Genomic DNA, 21,352 nt, shown 5'->3' on the forward strand with positions numbered 1-21,352 from the left:
AATAGCTTTTCAATGAATATTGTAAGCTGTGCTCTTTTAACAGCGAGTTACTAATACCGTCTGGCCCAGCAGCTCTTGATGTCTTTAGCTTTGATATGGCCATGAGAATGTCTTCACTGGACTCAATTATGTCCCAGGCTATATCATCATTTCTGCTTTCTACAAGGTCTGGCAGTTCCTTTCCGGTAAAGACCATTTGAAAGTGCTTTACCCAGTAATTTTCGGACACTCCATTTGATATTAAGGCGTGACAATGATGCCAATGGTTGCCTGATGAGCCCTGCTCAAGTACCCAGTGCAATTCTCTAAAAGTACTCCATTTGCTGTGTTCTCTTACAGGGTGGCTTTTTTTCTAGTTAGTTGTTTGCATTTTTGACTGATTAAAGCATATAAATATTTTTATAAAACATTAATTGGATATTCTTTTATTTCAGAGTCTACCGTGTACTAGTCCTATTTGGGCTGCTACTGTGATCCCTTCACACACCCCTCCTGAGTAAACCCTGCCCTCGGCCAGCATTACCAACAAAAGGAGGTATATGCATTAGGCTGTCTTTACTTTGCCTTCAGGATTTGAATCATTGCTGGTTTAGTATTAATGTGGGCTGGAGTTGACGGTTTAGCCACTACTCATCCCTGTACACTCCTGCATAGCAGGATTCATTTTGTCTCAGGCCTTCCTATAAATTGCCATTTAGATGCTATGAGGAGTGGGTGCCCTATACACCTCTTGCATAAATGTCCATCAATTGATTCTTCATGACAGACACTGAAGGTTGACCAGCATGTTTGTTCCTGGGGACCCGACGATTCCATCTCCTGTTCTACATCCAGCCCTCGTTCAACTGCACGCAGTTAACCCTTAACCCATTAGTGATAAAAATTATAAGCCACAATAGTCCCAATCGTTTACAGCCTGGTTGTTGGGTCTGATGTAACGTCTATGGTTCCACATAAAAAACAGATTCCATCCTTTAGAGGCCCATTCAAGCACACCTCATGGCAATCCCTTAACTGCTCACTATTCATTTGTTCCTTAATGAAGTAAATAGACTTGCCAAAAATACCAACTACTGGCTCAAATTTTTAAATGCATTTCCTAACCAACACCTCTCGGCCAATCAACCAGGTGTTGAGATCTCACACATCCAAACAGAAACAATGATGTCCCCTATCTTCCTAATTTACATACGTTCTCCCCCTCTTGGCTACTTGCTCTGTCACCGCCATCCCATCTTGCCTCATCCCCCCTTTCCCTTTCAACTGCACTGACCAAGGTCCAGCAATACCAGTTGTGGGCACTATACGTACTCCATAGGTTTGACGTCATGAGACCACAATGGTGGTAACTGGTGTAATATAATTGACTAATACATTATACTGAATTTTGGCCAGTGTTACTGGCCTTCCCATTTCCCCTCACTTAACACTGTCCACAACTCCCTTTGTAGGATCACCCTCTAAGGACATACTATAGAGTACTGTGATGAATCTGGACAATTTGTTCGTTCTACCCATGGGGGAGCCACCACCTTTGAGGCTATGGAGGTGAGCCTGCTAAGCAAGACCCTCCTTCGGGGTCCGGGAAAGCGGGAACAAACAGAGTGACTCCCCTCTAGAGGACAAGGACTCGCATTCCTACAAGAAACTCCCTATGAGGAATACACTGTACGCATATATGAGAATAGAAGAGAATGTTACTTCTGTTTTGCATCCAACAAATACGGACATTTCGTTTATATCATTAACTCAAGGTAATACTGGCATTTCCTTGAACTCAGCAACTGACGAAAAGCAACACAACACTTTGGTGCACGGTGGCGAGAATAAAGGGACGAAGAACCTTGAATGGAGGAGGAAGAATCCTACGCAGAGGTGAGCCTCTGACGCACAGACATCCTGGAGGGGATACCACGCACCCAGCAGTGCATGGAGAGACGTGGAGAGAAGACAGGGACGCAGGAAGGCAGGCACAGAGAAAGGCAATACAGCCAAGAAAGAGATGGAAGGACCATTTTACTTGGTGGCTTCACCAAGTTGCAGCCGTGGTGGGTCTGGGACCCAGGAAACGACGCCAAGGCCAACACGGAACAGAGGAACGAATCCTCCATTTGGAACACGAGGAATGCAGAGCTGGGCAGAAGCAGACACTTCTGGGTTGCCCAAGGTGGAGGGAGGCAAGCAGAATGAAATAGAGAGAAAGAAACTGACAAGGAGGGTTACGGGAGCCCTAGAAACCTGAGTATTGAATACTGGCAGAAAACAACAATACAACCACAGAGGTTAAGGAAACTTGAAAGCCATAGGGGGACTGGAGAACACTCGAGAAATGAGTGACACTTGTAAAAACATAAGCAGAAGGGAACCTGGAAGGCTTATTCCACTTGTTCAAAATATAAAACCAACAGGAGGTGCCCAAGGTGGTGTAAAAGGAATAAGTAAACCATTCCTTCACATAACAGACTTGAGGCATTTAACTTCTACAAAAACGTACATACCCATCTTAAGGCTTACAGGAGAGCTGAGAACATTTATTTTCATAACGATTTGCCTTCCTATAGAAAACCATCTCCAGCGAGATATCCAAACGACAATTGGCTGAACAAAGCCTAAGCTGAGAGGCTATTGATATGGCTGCTGTTACAGTTTGATTGCAGTGCCTCAGCAGCTGAGTGCATGTGGAGGAGATATCTGTCCTTTAGCTGTGGGGAACTACCACCACATTTGCTCTTGTGTATCAGTAATTGAAGTATGGCATCCACCTTGGACAGAGCAATATGTATATGCTAAAATACATTTAGGAGTAAAGGTGGGAGACTGGAGAAAACACAGTTATATCGAGGCACAGCCTCCAAAACACGTATGTTAAAAGCTAGGTGGATGCAGAGTTCCATCGGGACTCAAGCATGTTAACCAATGGAACCCTTGCCCGCTGCAAGATACTCACGTGGGAGGTTCAGTCCACCTCAGTTGGGTGAGCACCTTATATAACAGTCAAGGGAGAAGCTTATCTGTTTCTCTTTAACATCAAGGAGGTAGCAGAAGAAGCAGTAGACCCTCATTTAAGAAATATCTCACAGAACCCAGGGTGGCGCTATTGGACCCAAATGTGTAACAAGTCCTCAGTCAGGATGTTGCATTGATGATGCTCGTCCCAATGTATAGGGACATTCCGAAGGTACATGCTCTGGTGCCGACAAGTTTATATGAAATAAGGATGGTCTCTTTTTGGAGCTACATTCCATTGAAATGTGACCAATGAAGTTACAATGTTGATTTATTTTAATCTTCATTCTAATCTTCAATGAAGGCTTATTTTAATCTGAAGAAATGCCTGTTAGTCTTTTCTGACCCCTCCTTTACTCTGTGGCTGTTCTCTGATAACGCGACCATGAGCTAGCTCATCGTATCATTTCAGCTTCTCATTCTTAGTTCAATAAAAGGGATAAAAACCTGGGATTTTTGATGAGTTTTGTTTGAAGGGAGAAGGTAAAACCACCAACCTGCCACAGCAGCATTTTCATTCATTTTTCAAGATTAATTCAGGAGTCTCAAACGTACGCACACCTGGGATGGATGACTACACAACCTATATAAACAAAGGTTTTCTATTTTATGTACGGTGCTGGAATGGAAGGTCAAGTCTACTCCAGAATCGTGTTAATTGGGAACCAGCAAGGCTACAGATCAGGTTACTGACCGTCATGATGCTCAGTTTACAATTAGGACTACAAATCAGAGTTCCAGTTTATAGACTTTATTCCAAAAATACCTGAGGTGCATTTAGCAAAAACTTCACAAGTGCCGAAAGAGTTGAGACACCAGACTTGCATGTATTCAGATGAACTCAAACTGAAAACAACATTTTAACAGCAAATATTTGGAAAAACACACTGAAATATTAACAGCTGCTTAGTAGACACAATCCAAAAAGTGAATAGCACAAAGCGCCACAAGAAAGCAACAACCATTCTAAGAATGATTCTTTATTGGGTTTCATTACATGTGAGGTTTACAACAGATCCCTACAAAGTTCAGCAAACATAAAAACAATCACATCTTGGGCTTTGCCGAACTAAAGAGAAAGGTTATGTTAAGATGGTATCCAGCGTGGTGCAGATTGTCAAAGTGCACAATATTTACAATAATCTTGATTGATTGTATGTATAGCTCATACCACTGCAGTTTCAAAGCTACCTAAATATCAGATGTTACTAAATGCTACCCAAGCAAACCTCAGAAGAAGGAAGTGCCGAGCTGTTCTTGCCAGTACTTAAACCAGAAAACTCATAACTCGCTGTTAGGCAGAATTGCAGGCAGTACCCTCTGGGAACACCACACACAATTAGGACTACAGGTGTAAGCAAAAACCAACCTTTGGTATAGGTCTGTTCCACAAACATTTGGTAGCGAGCTGAGCGCAGCCAGGCTTATCTCAAGAGGGAATGTGAGCAGTAGAAGAAGTTACACAGAGGTATCACAATCACAGTGGTTCAAGTGGACACTTACACTCAAAGTTTCTTGGTAAAAAATACTTAAACATTTATTTACACAGTCATTTAGAAAACCTTCACTAGTAGAAATTAACTCAATATTAAACACCAATATACTACAGTATCAAACTGTAAGTTAGAAAGACAGTTTGAGCTCCCTTGAAAAAGGAGCCAAATGGCACGTCAGTACTTTTAAATAGGAATAAAAAGCATAGGTTTGTACAAAGGGTTAGAAAACACTTCTTTTAGATAATGCAAAGGTTCAATGTACCAGGAGGGTCAGTTCAATTATAAATCGGCCAGGCCAAAGTTAATAGTCTAGTGTTCTTGGCTAGGACAGCACAGTTCTGGTACAAATGGGGAAGTCTTTGTAAAGGTTTTTAGAAGTAGTTCAGATGATAAAGAAAGATATGCTGGGTCACAAGCCGATTACTGCGAGAACTTCCACCGTGAGAGTTGGGATCTCTTAACCAGATGGCCCAGTACCTTAAAGTGGAGCAAAAATTTGAAGCTGAAGACGTTGGTTCCTGGCAGGTCCTGGCAGGTCTCGCTGTTCCTGAGCCTCAGTCGTGGGGACAAGAGGGAGGACATCAGGGGACTCCTGCACTGCAGGGGATCGTCGCAGGAGCAAACAAAATGGCGCCACTTCAGCTCAAGTAGTTGTGGCTTCCAAACACAAACTGGTGTCCTTCTCTCTTAACCAGCTCTGAGAATGGTATCCAGGTGTTTGCTGAGTTGATTGGTCCCACCAACTCAAACGAAGAAGCCGCCCTTGAAGGAGCTTCTCTGTTGATTGGAGATCTGACAATTCGGGGTTTGCCGCAGGACTTCACCGGGCAAACCAACGGTCCAGTGGTTGCAGCAGCCGTCCTCTTCCAGCTCGTCTTCAGTTCTTTCGTTCCAGTGGTCGATTCTGCCTTCCAGTCCTGGAGACTCGCCTTTTAAACACTTTTCTCCCATTCATTCCAGCCTAGCTGCCACTCACCCAGCAGGGTGGCTGTCCTTGTCGGACAGTCAGTCAGCCAATCACGCCAGAGTGCATTCAAACGAAGAAGCCGCCCTTGAAGGAGCTTCTCTGTTGATTGGAGATCTGACAATTCGGGGTTTGCCGCAGGACTTCACCGGGCAAACCAACGGTCCAGTGGAGACTGGGTCTCCTAGGAGACCAAGCACAGGGAGTTTCGGGCACCTCCCTCACTTCCTGCCCACCCCAGACACTCAGACGCCATGGGCGGACTTCAGTCCTGAAGCCCGCCAAAGGCTCACGAACAAAGGGACAAAATCTGGTTTGGCGCGCAGGGTTAAACACCAGAAGGACCTTTACACAAAGAAACGGTGAAAAAAGATGACCAGAGTCTGTTTTTAAACAGGGTCTTGGGCGCCATATTGAAAAACATGGCAGCCCCGATTTTTAGCTACCGGTGTTCGCGGTCTGGAAAACTCATGGTAGTTCGTTATAAAACCAGTGCCACCATCCATTTCAATAGGAAAGGGTGGCATTGACTGCTACAAGAGTGTTTAGACTATGTAACCCGTCCAGCACTCTACTGTAAGATGAGTGCTGGGTCTATGAATTTAATAAGACTAGTAAAGTCAATTTAACTTTACGTTCTCTGGGGAACAGTAGTTCATCCCAGAGAAGGTATTTAAACCTTGGGGAGTCCAAAGGACACCCCTGTGCCACTGCACTAAAGGTGCTGTGTGACACCAATAAAAATATGATGCCTATGGGGTTATCTAGAACTCCATAACCAAAGAACACAAGAGTAAAACACACATCAAAATACCAGAGAGAGTGGGAAAAAAGGGTCACACTCTTTCCAGGGAAATAAAGTTGCTGGGGGTCTCTAAGGTGAAGGGAAATAAGCTAATTTCTGAGAATTCTCCCTACCATTCGCTGTACAAGCTTACTCCGCTCGACACTGCATATAGTGTTATATAGTTCAATAAATAACTGCTATAGTATAGCATCATTAGAATTGATCTTATTTGTAAACGTATTGCGCAGCCTCACAAAAGCCCTGCATGGCTGCAGGGGAGGACTCAGACTATCAGCAGACTGACATGCAACTGTCGGAGGTAAACAAGGGACAGCACACAGGGATACTTACAGGCTTCTTGTAAGAACTTTTCCCTCACGCTGTCGGAAGTGCAATTTTTACAAGTCTTAATAGCAACGGCCATGGATGGGTTTTCCTGTAGAGTTGAACGGACAAGAAAACAAGGACATCCCATTAGACATAAAGGAAAAATAGAAGTACCAATGTACAGTTTTGCCCACTGAAGGGATGCATGGTTAAATGACTTCACACTACAATGCTGAACGATGGAATAGCTGCAGGGTGCAATGGCTGCATGGGGGACAATGGCATGTAGGAATGGCTGCATGAGTGATGCATGAGAAATGGCTGTAAAATAGCTACACAATGTGCTGGAATGGCGGTGCACTGGAATGGCTGAGCAGATGAATTACTGCACAATGGGCCATGGAACAGCGTTACAGAGGAACATGCACACAGTGGAATGACTGAGCAAGTGATGAGTGCAGGACTGTGAGAAACATGCTATTTATTACTTGAAAATGCACTTTATGCAATTGCACTTTACTTTGAAGAAGCACTTCGGGTAGTTTTGCACTCTTGATATCTATCCACCACACAGCTTCATTTTAGCAGGACATGGTGCAGAGAAGCTCTCACATGATGGATTACTGAGAAGAATAAAGGCCTTCCTTTCTTGCCAGACGCTAGCTCCCCTAAGGCAATGTTGTACAATGCACAGAAGCTCACATTCATGAGTGAAAACAGAAATGGATTCTAAAATCCCCTGTGTTCCTGTGCTGATGTTATCATTATAGACTTCCAGTCTATGAATAGCTCCACGGGCGCACGCATGAAACTTTGCTTTCTAAAGCTCTGGGGGCGGACTGTCAAGTTTAGGGGTGTGCCACACACATTTGTGTGTCCAATTTCGCCTTGTATACATAGGCATACACTGTAGAACTTAATGCAGCTTTTGTTGACATGCTTAGGATACTGAGGAATGTCCGGTGGAGTGCAGGCCTGATGGTGTTTCTGTAGTGTTTGGGTGAGCAATAGCATGGTCTCCTTTGGACGTTTATGGGCCCAATCAGCTCCTTTGAAAGTCTTTTCTCTGTGTGCCTCAGGGCAGTGTGGCTAGACTATTGTTGGGCAAACAGATCTGCTTTTCAAACCCCTTGAAAGTAGTACTTTAGCATGTCTTACACCACACCTGCTAGGAGGCCTGTGAGAGACACAGTACAAAAAGCCCAGCTTTCTGGCAAAGCCTGTGTCTCTGCGGCATCTAACAACTCGGGTGAACTCTTTAAAATCTCGAAGGAACTGGCCAATTCTGCTGCAGTCTCTACCTCTCCTGTCCCTTCCAAGGCCCTCTGCACGGCCCTGGCTTCTCACTTCATCTCTAAAACTGAGGACATCCTGTCTTCACTCTCCTCTCCTCCCCTCCCTCTCTCTCTACTCCTTGCTCTTCCTCTGGCCCTTCTTCAGCCACCTCTCTTCCCTCCTCCTCTGCCTTTCCCCTGTTCTCTGATGACCAGGTTTCTAGACAAGTCTGATCTATGAAAGTCTTGTCAAAACAGGTTCACCCCTGTTCCTCCAAAACCATCAAGGACCACATTGATTCCCTGGCCCCCGCCCTGGCCGACTTCTGCAACCACTCCTTCACCACTTGAGTCTTCCCATCCCCCCTCAAGCACTCCCTTTGCACCCTCTTCTTAAGAAACCCTCTGCCAACCCCTCCTGCCCGGCTATCTATCGCCAAATCTCCATCACTCCCTTCCTGGGCAAACTCCTAGAAAAGCTGGCCATCTCCCAGCTTAATCTTCACACTATCTGTTGGTTGTCTTCATGACCATCAGTCTGGCTTCAGAGCTGCCAGAAGCACGGAAAACTGCTCTCCTGAAAATCCGTGAAGACCTGCTCTCCAACCTGGACTCTAACACCCCCTGTGTCCTCATCCTGCTTGATCTCTCTTCTGCCTTTGACACGTCAACCATGACATCCTGCTCAAATGTATCCGTGATAACCTGGGTATGTTATGTTATGTTACTTTGCATTTATATAGCACCTTATATACCATTGGTATGGTCTGAAGGCGCTGGTAGGTTGAACACCCTTGGGAACCGAAGCTCAGGTCAGTAGAGCGAGTAGAAGGAGTCAAAAGGTGCTTGTGAGCACCGAGTATGTGTACAGCTCATGCAGTATTCGTGTAATAGCTGCTTCATAGCGGTAGGTGTGGTGGAGAGAGATCAGGTGTATGTGTTCGGTCTGGATAAATCCTACCAGAGCGGATGTGGCTGCGTTAGGCCTGAGGAGAACGCCTGGCTGGGGGGTGTAACCAGCAGTGTTTACTTAGAATGATGTGGAGTGAGCAGCGGATGTTGGTATGAGAACAGTTATACCGAATGGTGTCATAGTATCCCTGTGTTCTATTTGAGTGGTGATGTAAAGGCGAGAGTAAGCGTGGTGGTGTGATATGATGAGTTGTATGCTCTTTCAAACGTTCTCTGCATTCCAAACCGTACTATATACGTCACGTAAGTCTTCGTGCTCCAGTCCGTTCCATGCACTCCTATCTGCTCCATGCACCCAGTCTGCTCGATACTCTGGTCTGCGCCGCGCACTCATGGATTCCAGCCCGCCCCGCGCGCTCCAGCCCGCCCCGCGCGCTCCAGCCCGCCCGCTCCAGTCTGGCCTACGCATGCACCCTTGTCTGCTCTACACATGTACTCTAGACTGCCCCATGTAAGTACTCATATCAGCCCCACGCATGCCCTCCTGTTTGCCCCACGCATGCATTGTCTGTCCCATGCTCTACTCATCCATTCTACTCATCAGTATTGGACGCAATCAGTGCTTGTTCGTTCTACGTACTCGTCCTCTCTACGCAACACGTCTGCTTACTCTGGGTACTCGTTCGCTCCGGCACTCATCTGCTTTATGCCTCACACGTACTATGCATTCACCCGTTTTAGGCACTCGTCCATTCCCCTCTAGGCACTCGTCCATTCCCCTCTAGGCACTCGTCCATTCCCCTCTAGGCACTCATCCCGCTCCCCACACTCATCAGCCTTAAGCATTCGTGCTTTTCACACGTTCAACAGAAATATCCTGTTCTATCTAATTATCTCTTCACTCATCGTCTTTGTGCACCCGGCCGCTCCGTGCACCCGGCCGCTCCGTGCACTTGCCCGCTATAAATACTCGTCCGCTCTGTTTTATGCACTCCTGCGGTCTACTCACTTCTCTGTATTTACGCACTCATCAGCGGTACACGCTCGTCCGCTCCACAACCCAGCCGTTCTAGACACTCATCCGCACAACATGTTCGTTCATTCTATACACTCACACATTTGCATTCTTCCACTCAGCGCATTCATCTATTTCGTCTGCTTCATCCATTCTAACCATTTCATCCACGCTGTTCACTTCATTTACTCCACATGCATTCTGTCAATTTCCGGAGTTAAAATCTCTTTACTGATTCTGTATAATTTAGTCTTATTAACCATATCACTGCTTTGATCTATTTTATTGGATTATTAGCTGTCAATTTCTCGCATCAGGTAGTTTGTTGGGTTTGGTGTCATTGAGTTGCTGTTAGACTGTTTGGGTTAGTTTGGTATGGCTTGGGTTTTAGGGGAAGAGCCAGGTTTTCAGCAGTTTGCAGAAAGACGTTAAATCCTCAGTTAGGCGGATGTGGGGTGGGAGTGAGTTCCATAGTGTGGGGGCTAAGGCTGAGAATGATGATCCGCCTAACCTGACTGAGTTTGTCTTCGGTATGACTAGGAGGCCGAATGTGCTTGACCTTAGGGTGCGGGCGGGGTGATAGGGTTTTAGTTTGTCTTGAAGATATTGGGGTCTGGTTTGATGCAGTGCTCGATGAGAGATGCATAAGGTTTTTAAGGTCACCCTTCGGGCTACTGGAAGCCAGTGCAGTGTCTTAAGGGCTGGGGAGATGTGGTCTCTCGGGCCGAGAGCAAGTAGCAATTTGGCTGCCGCGTTTTGTGCCCTTTGAAGTTTATTCAGTTGGTACGCATGGACTCCGAGGTATAGGGGGTTTGCGTAGTCCAGTCTAGATATAACGATTGATTGGACCGCGGAGAGTCTGTTGGGAAAGGAGAGATATGGCAAGAAGCACCTAAGGGTTTTAAGGCGATAGTGGCAGGATTTTGGGACATTGTTAACTTGGCGCGAGAGTGTTAGGTCAGAGTCAAGGGTGCATCCAAGATTTTTCACTGATTTGGAGGGGGTCGGTGAGTTGCCCATGGCGGATGGCCATGGTAGTGGGTGCGGAAGAAGTTCGGAGTTGCTACATACCATGATTTCCGTTTTGGAGGGATTTAACAGGAGGTGGCTTTGGGTCATCCAGAGTTCTATGTCAAGGAGGCAGGAGGCCAGGTCAGGTCAGGTCGGGAGTTGGGATTTGAGTTCAGGAGTTTTAGAATTAGTTGAGTGTCGTCGGCGTAGTTGTAGCATAGGATGTTGTGTGAACGAATTATTGGAGGGAGCGTGATCAAGTAGAGATTGAACAGGAGGGCAGATAGGCAAGCTCCTTGTGGGACTCCTGTGTCGACTGGTCGGGCTTGGGAGGTATAGGTGGAGAGTATTATTATTTGGTACCTGTCTGAGGAATGAAGCTATCCCCATTTAAGAGCCGTTCCACGAATTCCTAGGGAGTGGAGGCGGTCTAGGAGGATTGAGTGATTGATTGTGTCAAAGGAAGCGGATAGGTCAAGAAGGATTAGTGCGGCACATCCCGCGGAGTCTGCTGTCATTTTAAGGTCATCCCAGATTAAAGTTAGGGTGGTTTCAGTTCCGTGACGGGCTCTGAAGCCTGATTGGGCGGGGTCTAGCAGATTGTTGGCTTCGACAAATGCATTTATCTGGGAGTAGGCGGATCGGTCAATGAGTTTGGCAGGGAACCTGGTGTTTGAGATAGGGCGGTAGTTTTTGGGCTCGAGAGGGTCCAGCAAAGGTTTTTTTAATTAGAGGTTTGACATGAACCGTTTTGAATGTGTCGGGAAAGATACCAGAGGAAAGGGAGGCATTTATGATGGATCTTGCGTGTTCTCCTGCGCAGGTGGAAGTGAAAATGTCTTTGAGGATTGTGGCTGGGCAACGGTCTAGTGGCGAGCCAGATGGTTTGCGGGCAGATAGACGTTTGAGAAATTGCTCTGGTGATATTGGACTAAAGAATTCAAACGTTGGTTGCGTAGTGGTCGCAGCTGGTGGGTTGGCCGGTACGGGCGGCAAATTGCCTGGTGGATGTAAGAGAGCAAGTTTGGTGGCTAGAGTATTGGTTCTTTCGAGAGCCGTGGTGTAAATATGGAGGGAGAGTGAGTCGCACAGTGATTGTGAGGGGGTCGGGACGGTCGTTGTGCAAGCTAGATTGGTGAATTCGGCGATGATTTTTTGGAGTTCCTTGCTTGGGTTTTTGCAGTTTAGGATTCGGGAGTTATAGTGGGCTTTTTTTGCTTTCCGGATTTCGGCCTTGTACTGATAAAGGTGTCGGGCCAAGGTGGCCCTGCTCTCCTGGGTTTCGTCTTTCTGCCATTTGCGTTCTAGATGGAACAAGTTACTTACCTGTAACTGTTGTTCTCCAGCATGGGTCTGGCATGGATTCACATGCTCATGAATATTCCCTGTCGTCAGGCTGGGAATCCTCGGTAAAGAAAAAATCAGTATCAGTTTCGTTTCTGATCTGTCTTTCGTAGTAATAACCAATCACTGGTCTCTACGTCATACTGACCACAGCCAATGACTGCCCTCTACCTAAGCACCGCCTCTGGCAGCCATCTTCAGATTTGGAAGCACGTGAAGTGGCAGTATGACCAAGTGAAGAGCCGCAGAGGGGTAGGCGGGAGGGTTCGCATGTGAATCCATGCCAGACCCATGCTGGAGAACAACAGTTACAGGTAAGTAACTTGTTCCTTCTCCAGCATGGGGTCTGGCATGGATTCACATGCTCATGAATAAAGAATACATAGCAGTACACACATGCACAACCACGGGAGGTGGCAAAGGCTCAACATTAAGCAGTACATCAAACTCAACATTAAGTATCTTACCTCCTCACCAGGCTCACCTCAGGCGAACAGGTTGCGCAGCACTGCTTGGCCGACCCTGGACTCCTCCCTGGAATCCCGGTCGACGCAGTAGAATTTCGTGAAGGTGTGCGTCGACCTCCACGTAGCGGCCCTGCATATGTCCAGCAGGGGCACACCAGAAAGGAACGCCGTGGTAGCTGCGATCGCTCTGGTGGAATGGGCTCTCGGACGGCCAGGCAGCGGTCGGTTTGCCAACCGATGACAGTACATGATACAGCCGGAGAGCCATCTGGAAATGGAAGCCTTCGAGAGAGCCTTCCCCTGATTGACAGGTCCAAAGTTCACAAAGAGTTGTGACGTCTTCCGAAAACACTTTGTGCGGTCCACGTAGAACTTCAGCGCTCTAGCCACATCCAGCGAGTGCAAAGTCCTCTCAGCCGGAGACGAAGGCGACGGGAAGAACACAGGCAACACCAAGGGTTCGTTGAGATGGAAGTCCGACGGTACCTTGGGCATGAAGGAGGGGTGCATCCTGAGCACTACCCTCGTGTCGTGAAAAGTCAAGGCCCTCGTCAAGTACGGGGCCTTGCAGGAAAGGGCCTGGATCTCTCCCACCCGACGTGCGGAGGTGATGGCCACAAGAAACGCTGTTTTCCACGACAGAAACTTCAACGGGGCCGAGTGCAGAGGCTCGAACGGAGGTCCTATGAGCTTGGTCAGCACCACGTTGAGCTCCCACGCTGGGGCCGGTGCCTTCACCGGCGGGAACGATCTGAACAGTCCCTTCATGAACTCTTTGACCAGACGATGAGACCACAAGGACGTCCGGCCCGTGGTTCTGGTGTATCGGGAGATCGCAGCAAGATGAATCTTGATGGACGCGTGTGCCAGTCCAGCTTTTGGCCAGCGTCAGCAGGTACGGCAGTACCTGGGGAGCCGTAATCCATAGAGGGTTAATCTTCTGTGCGTGGCACCAGACAGAGAACCTCTTCCATTTGTGTCCGTAGCATTTAAGAGTCGAGGACGCCCTGGCCTTTGCAAGAACCTCTCTGCAGTCGGCCGGTATGTCATATCCTCCAAACTCTAGCGCTGCAGGAGCCAGGCCTGCAAGTTCAGCGATTTCGGGTCGTGGTGGAGGATGGCGCCTCCTTCCCTGGAGAGTAGATCCGCGTCCACCGGCAGCTTGATTGGCGGGGACGCTGACAAGTCCAGAAGGTCCGGGAACCATATCTGCTTCGGCCACGCAGGTGCGACGAGGATCATCCTGCACCGTGACCTCTTGAGCTGGTTGACGAGCCGGATTAGCAGTGGCAAAGGAGGGAACGCGTAGAGGAACAGGCCCTCCCAGGGGAACGAGAAAGCATCGCCCATGCTCCTCGCCTGGGGAAACCTGCTGGCGAACCTCCGGCACTTGGAGTTCGTCGCCGTCGCGAACAGGTCGATCTGGGGTGTGCCCCACCGTCGGAAGAGGCGATCCACTAGATCCTGCCGTAGTTCCCACTCGTGGCACGAGCGCAGCTCCCTGCTGAGTGAGTCGGCGATGGTGTTTTTTATCCCTGCCAGATCAAACGGCACCAGAAACATCCTTTGGGCGACGGCCCAATGCCACAGGTCCTGCGCCTCCTTGAACAGCGCTGGGGACCTGGTTCCGCCCTGTTTCCTGATGTAAAACATGGTGGTGGTGTTGTCGGTGAAGATCCTCACCACCTTGCCCTTGAGGGACGGAAGGAAGGACCCGAGGGCCCAGAACACTGCACGGAGCTCCAGGACGTTGATATGGAGGGACTTCTCCGTCGGGAGCCAAAGGCCTCTCGCGTGCAGGTTTTCGGTGTGCGCTCCCCACCCTTCCAGGGAGGCATCCGTGGTCACTGTCTCCTGGTGGTCTGGAAGTCCATGCCCGCCGTCAGATGCGCGCGGTTGCCCCACCACCGGACCGCTCGGCGGAAACTCTCGTCGAGTGTGATCCTCTCCTCTAAGCCGCCCGTCGTTTGGATCCAGCGCGCGTCCAGGAACTCCTGCAACGGGCGCATCCGCAGCCTGCACATGGGAATGAGGTAGATGCAAGAAGACATCATTCCGAGGAGGGACTTGATGGACCTCACCTTGGCCGCGTCGGAAACCAACATCCGCTGTACCTTGCCCAGGATGGACCTGGTCCTTTCCTCCGACGGGGAGGCCAGAAGGGACACTGTGTCGAGCTTCGCTCCCAGAAACAGTGCGTTTTGCGCGGGTACCAGGTGGGACTTGGCGTAGTTCACGGAGAATCCCAGGTCCGTGAGAAGTTGGACGGTCCTTGCCGTGTGCTCCACGGCGAGCTCCCTCGTCTTGGCTCGGATGAGCCAGTCGTCCAGGTAGGGGTAGACGTGGATCCCCTCGCGGCGCAGCTGCGCCGCCACCGGTGCAAGGCACTTGGTGAATGCCCTGGGTGCCGACCGTAGTCCGAAGGGGAGGGCTTTGAACTGGTAGTGACGCCCTTGGACCACAAACCTGAGGAATTTTCGGTGCCCCTTTAGGATGGGAATATGGAAGTAGGCATCCTCCAAATCCAACGACGACAGGAAGTCTCCTTCCTCCAGCTGCCCCAGGACGTGCTGGAGGGTGACCATCCGGAACTTCTGCGCCTTGATGAACTTGTTCAGACGTCGCAGGTCTAGGATGGGGCGCCATCCTCCCGTCTTCTTCTTCACGAGGAAGTATCTCGAGTAAACTCCGGAGCCCCGAAGCCTCTTTGGGACGAGTTCGATGGCGCCCTTCCTGAGCATCGCCTTTACCTCCAGGAGAAGCTGAGGGACGTGAAGCTCTTTCCTGGCCACGGGGGGGACGTGCGGGCACCTTCTTTGAAACTCGAGCGCGTGGCCCCGGGCTAAGGCGTCCAGCACCCAACGGTCGGTGGAGATGGACTCCCACACGCTGACGAAGCTCGCCAGCCGGCCTCCCACCGGGGTGCTTCGGTGGGGGCCCGACCCCACGGCCGGTTCAATCCTGTTTCGACGAGGCTTTGCCGCCTTGACCTCCTTGGCGACGACGGCGGGGTCCGCCAGACTTGCCTCGTCCTCTGTAGGCCTCCTGAGACGACGAGCGGGCCGCTTGACGGTAGGTGGAGAAACCGCCGCCAGAACCTTTGGAGGCGCCCTTGCCTCCGCTGCTCCGAAAGGGCGTCCGTCGTTGCTGCAGAACCCCAAGGGCCCGGGCCGTCTCAGTGTCCGCTTTAATGGCCTGAAGGGAATCGTCCACTGTTTTCCCAAACAGGTTGTTCCCATCGAACGGCATGTCCAGGACTCTGGTCTGTACGTCTTGACGGAAGTCCGTAGCCTTGAGCCATCCACGCTGCCTAAGGCACACGCCGTTGCCCAACTGGCGGAACCCAGTGTCGGCGATGTCCGTCGCAATAGTGATGGCGTGGTCCGACGCCACCTCACCTTCCTGTAGGATCTCCAGGGCATCCGCCCTCTTGTCGGTCCAGCAGGGGAGCCAGTTTGTACCATAGCTCCCTGTCGTAGCGGGCCACGATAGCCAGACGAGATGACCCTGCGTCCCATAGCGTCCAATTTCTTTCCCTCGCCGTCCGGTGGGGAAGTCGATGTGGAGGCCGCACCCCCCCCCCCCCTGCTTTCCGCGTCCGGGACCCGGTACTTCTTCTCGTACCGGTCTCTTCTAGCTGGCGTCGTGGAAGGGTTCTTGAGGAGGGCGATCCAGTAGAGGCACCGCGAGGACCGTCTTCCTCTTGGCCTCGCGCCGTTGATAAAGGAATCCTTCCTTTTTCTTCTCCTCAGGGCAGAGTTGGAAAAGCTCGGATGCCCTGGCGATCATGGAGTGGAACGATCCAATCTCGTCGGGCGGAGAAGCCCTGGTGGGAGGTGACGACGGTAGATCCTCGTCGTATACCTCATCGTCCGTACCCGTCGCTGCCGTGTCAGTCCCCGTATCATCCCCTCGGGTGGACGGGGAGGAGGGCTGGACGGGGCGCGACGGCTGAAAAGGAGGTGGAGGGTGAATCCTTCTTTTCTTGGGCGGGGGAACACCAGAAGGTCCCGGTTCAGGATCCCCCGACGGGAGAGGTTCCTCCGTCGGCAACGGTAGTCTCGTCCTTATCTCTGAGCATAAGGACTGTATAGCCAACAAAATGGCCGCCGAGTTGTCTTGCGGCGCTGGCAGAGGGGAATCCGACGGGCGATCAGGGGCCCCGTCGGCACCCTCGACGATGTCGTCGTCACCTGTGTCGGGACCCATCCCGACGGGCCGGTCTTCTTCCACGCCAAGGCCGTGGCTTAAGACCTCGATCAGCTCTTCCTCCGAGGTTGAGGCCGAATCTACGACGACGCCCTGCCCCCCCTTTTTCTTCCCCGCCGGGGATTTCACAGGGGTCCTATCGATGGGCACAAAAGAGCACTCCCTCCGAGGTGGCAGGGAGACTCTGAGCCCCGAGGTCACCACCACTGGTGTAGCCTCCACAGGCTGAGCCAGGGCCGCCGCGACAGTATCGATAGAGGGCTTGGCCGGATGGATTAAGGCCTTCACCACCTTAGGTGCGCTCACCGCCTTATCCTTGAGGGGGGGGACACTGCCTCGCTCCCCCTCCGATGGGGCCTTCGAGCTCGACCGGGGCCTCTCCAGGAGCTTCGCCGGGTGCTCACCTTTCCTCTTACCCGACCCAGAGCGTTGGCTCGTGGTTGATGGTGCCGGGGAGTGTGCGCCCTGCCTGGCGCCCGTAGAGCCCGACCGTTCGGCGCTCCCGGTGCCAGCGGACTCGCGGTGCTTGGCCTTGTGTTGGACCCCCGTCGCCGGGGCGTCCTCAAAGGTCTTAGAAGACCGCTCGGATTTCTTCCTCTTCTTCTCGCCTGACGGGCTCTTCCCTTCCAGCCAGTTGGCGAGACGTTGATGGCGGTCCTTCATGGTCCGCTCCGACATATTGCCGCAAAACGCACAGTCCTTCTCCACGTGCGTCTTGTCCTCATGTAAGCAGTAGAGACAAAAGGAGTGTTCGTCCTCCTTAAAGACGTTCTGCAGCTGGCATCCAGGGCAGATCCTGAACAGCTTTCCGGGCGTCGAGCTTCCCTTCTCCTGGGCCATGTCCGGGCCTGAGAAGCTTCTGGAGTCCTCCAAAAGCGTAGCTCGACGAAATCTTCACCCTTGAGGGGCGCAGACGAATCCGACACGGGTCCCCGTTGATCGGATGGAGAGTCGGTGGAGCTTGAGGCTCTTTTGACCGAAAAAACGAAGTTTTTGAGAAAAAACGTGAAAAAATAGCACTAACACTCGAGAGCAATAGCACGAGGATCCCAACACATGAACGTGCGGTAAAAATCTGAAGATGGCTGCCAGAGGAGGTGCTTAGGTAGAGGGCAGTCATTGGCTGTGGTCAGTATGACGCAGAGACCAGTGATTGGTTATTACTACGAAAGACAGATCAGAAACGAAACTGATACTGATTTTTTCTTTACCGAGGATTCCCAGCCTGACGACGGGGAATATTCATGAGCATGTGAGTCCATGCCAGACCCCATGCTGGAGAAATTTATATATTTGCTTAGTGATCTTCAACTCAGGAGTGAACCATCTGAGGAAGAGGCCACGGCGGGTTGATGGTTTGCAAGGGGGTGTGAGCCGCAACAGAGATGCGTTGAGCCATGAGTCAAAGACGTCAGCTGTTTGTTGGGGTGGCAGGTCGGTGGTGGAGACTGAAGGAGTGCGTCGGCTAGGTCCAGAGTGATTGTTCGTTTTTTCCAGCATTTGCGTAGATTCGGAGGTTCAGATTCAAGTACTGGAAGGGGGTCGGGTGAGCGAATGGTGAATGAGAATGAAATGATCGGACCAGATGATGGGGGTGGGGGGGCTTTAAATGAATCAGGGTGATGGAGATAAAGATGGCATCAAGAGTGTGTCCTTTATAGTGAGTCGATCCATTTATGTGGGGTTGGAGGTTAATTGCATCTAGACCGTCAACCAGAGAATGTGTCATAGGGTTGGTGGGGATGTCGAGCCATATGTTGAAGTCTCCAAGAAGGGTGAGGTTGAGATGGTTTAGTTGAAGGTGGCAACAGAGTCGCAGAGGTTGTTTGCGAATTGTCTATCGTTGCCAGGGGGCCTGTAGATTATTAGGAAGTTGTGTGAGAGCGACGGGGAGAGGGATAGTTTAACAAGGAGAGACTCGCAGGAAGGAATGGAAGGTTGGTTGTCGATGATTGAGGCATGGAAGAGAGACTTGAAGACGAATGCTACTCCCCCTCCTCTGGAGGGACGGTTCAGTGGGATGAGGGAGTAGTCAGGGGGAAAGGCTTCATTAGCAATTGGGGCGAAGTCGTCAGAGAACCAGGTTTCAGTGACGAAAACCAGGTCTGGTTTGTCAGAGGTGAGGAGGTCATAGATGCAGTGTCGGTTTTTTGCTACGAATCGGGCATTTAATAGGATGCAGTTCACATCGGTAGGCGAGGTTGGTCTCAGAGCTGGCGCGGAGGGGGCGGTGGCGGAGAGAGTGGAGACTGGGGCGGGAGAGGGGTATGGTGGGCGATGCTTGATGGGAATAGTGGGCGAGCAGAAAAATTGGCGGGCTTCGGGCGGGATTGGGTGGCTGCGTGTGTTAGGATGATCGGGTTTGGTTCGGGGGATCCGAAGGTGGGGTGTGAGCGGTTTGGAGTTTCAGTTGCAGTTGATGAGAAATCGAGGGAGAGGGGTTTCAGGAAAGGTGAAGCCAGGGGGGAAGGAGGCGATTGCGAGAATGAGGTGGTGGGACGAGATAGGGAAGGTGACGAGTGCTGAGAGATTGAGGGTGACCAGGTACGTTTCCTCTCTCTTTGTTGCGATTGGAGTGTGAGAGGGAAGGGGGGTCAGAGGGGAGAGGGATGCAGCTTCGGTTCTTGCTAGGGCTAGGCGTGCAGTTTTTAAGGAGGGGAAAAGGTGCGGTCGGGGGGGGGAAGTGGCAGGGCTTTGTGTGCAAGGCAGGGGGTGGATGATTGCAGGGCGGGGTGTGCCTGTTATGATGGTGACGGGAGCGGGCATGGTTAACATTGACTGGTCGGTGGTGGGGTATGGGGAAGGAATGGTCTTAGGGTGGTTGGCTCGCCATCGTGCCCCTCTGGCTTGGTGTTTGGAGATGGGAATGGTAGGGAGTGCGAAGGGTGGTGGGATGCTTTGGGCACAGGGGGCCCAGCGGGAAGGCAGATCGGGAAGTGGGGGCGGTCCACGGTGGTCGTTTCCGACCAGCACTGGTGGAGTGGGTGTACTCATGCTTGGAACGAGGTTTTAGGTGGAATTTAGGAGGGTTTTCTAATTGTAATTCTAAGTTCAGTGGGGGGCACGCTTTAGGCACACTTACAGGTTCTATTTGCACAGAGATGATATTAGACTGTTGGGTGCACTTCTAGGTTCGACTGTACAAAGAGGTGATATTAGGCTATTAGGTACTATTCTAAATTCACCTGTACATAGAGATGGTATTAGGTCTACCTCTAGAGGGTAAGACTATTAGGCACACTTCTCTCAATTCGACTTTATACAGGGAGGGTATTAGGTATGATTCTAAGGTTAACTTTGTACAGAGCAGATATTAGGGAGATTAGTCGATTCACCAGGGACAGTATTAGACTAATAGGATATTGAGCACACTTCCAAGATCGACCTCGGCAGAGAGGCTGTTGGGCGCTCTTCTAATAGGATATTGAGCGCACTTCTAAGATCAACTTCTGCAGAGAGGCTGTTGGGCGCTCTTCTAATAGGGTATTGAGCGCACTTCTAAGATCAACTTCTGCAGAGAGGCTGTTGGGCACTCTTTTACATTTAACTTTCCCTCAGAGGCTATTGGACACACTTCTAACTTCAACTTTCACAGAGAAAGGCTATTGGTCTCAATTCTAACTTCAACTTTCACAGGGGTGCAATTGGGACATCTCTAGATTCACAGAAGGGTTGTGGGGCACATTTCTAAATTCAACTCCTAGATGAACTTCTAAATCCAACTTTCGCCTAGAAGCTATTGGGCAAACTTCTAAAAGAAACTTTTCACAGAGATAGGCTGTTCACAGAGATAGGCTATTGGGCACACTTCTATATTCAATTTTCACAGAGAGGGAGTTGGGCAAACTTCTAAATGCAACTTTTCACAGGGATAGGCTATTGGGCACACTTCGAAATTCAACTTTCACAGAGATAGGCTATTGGGTGCAATTCTAAATGTGGCTTTCACAGAGAGGGAGTTGGGCCCACTTCTAAATGCAACTTTTCACAGGGATAGGCTATTGGGCACACTTCTAAATGCGGCTTTCAGAGAGAGGGAGTTGGGCCCACTTCTAAATGCAACTTTTCAGAGGGATAGGCTATTGGGGACACTTCTAACTTCAACTTTCACAGGGGGGCAATTGGGACATCTCTAGATTCACAGAAGGGTTGTTGGGCACATTTCTAAATTCAACTCCTAGATGAACTTCTAAATCCAACTTTCACCTAGAAGCTATCCGGCAAACTTCTAATTCAACTTATAGTACACTTCTAAATTCAACTTCTACGGAGAGACTACAGGCGCACTTTTAATTCAACTTCTAAATTCAACTTTCACAGAGAGGGAGTTGGATACACTTCTAAGATCAACTTTTCACAGAGATAGACTATTGGGCACACTTCTAGATTCAACTTTCACAGAGAGGGAGTTGGGCACCCTTCTAAATGCAACTTTTCACCGAGATAGGCTATTGGGCACACTTCTAAAAGAAACTTTTCACAGAGATAGCCTATTGGGCACACGTCTATATTCAACTTTCACAGAGAGGGAGTTGGGCAC

The 21,352-nt window shown here is 50.2% G+C and overlaps 1 protein-coding gene across 21 annotated transcripts in view; it reads right to left on the bottom strand.

Moving 5' to 3' along the window:
* Positions 1-21,352, bottom strand: part of PTK2 (protein tyrosine kinase 2) — a 1,463,565-nt gene that overhangs the window by 334,425 nt on the left and 1,107,788 nt on the right. For all 21 annotated transcript variants that reach the window (XM_069621702.1, XM_069621703.1, XM_069621697.1 and 18 more), the window contains one exon: positions 6,605-6,689. In XM_069621702.1, the coding sequence (XP_069477803.1) occupies positions 6,605-6,689 (85 nt within the window). The remainder of the gene's footprint in view (positions 1-6,604; positions 6,690-21,352) is intronic.

This window comes from Ambystoma mexicanum, chromosome 5q, assembly GCF_040938575.1.
Source record: "Ambystoma mexicanum isolate Mex_15411 chromosome 5q, UKY_AmexF1_1, whole genome shotgun sequence".
Taxonomy (NCBI): domain Eukaryota; kingdom Metazoa; phylum Chordata; class Amphibia; order Caudata; family Ambystomatidae; genus Ambystoma; species Ambystoma mexicanum.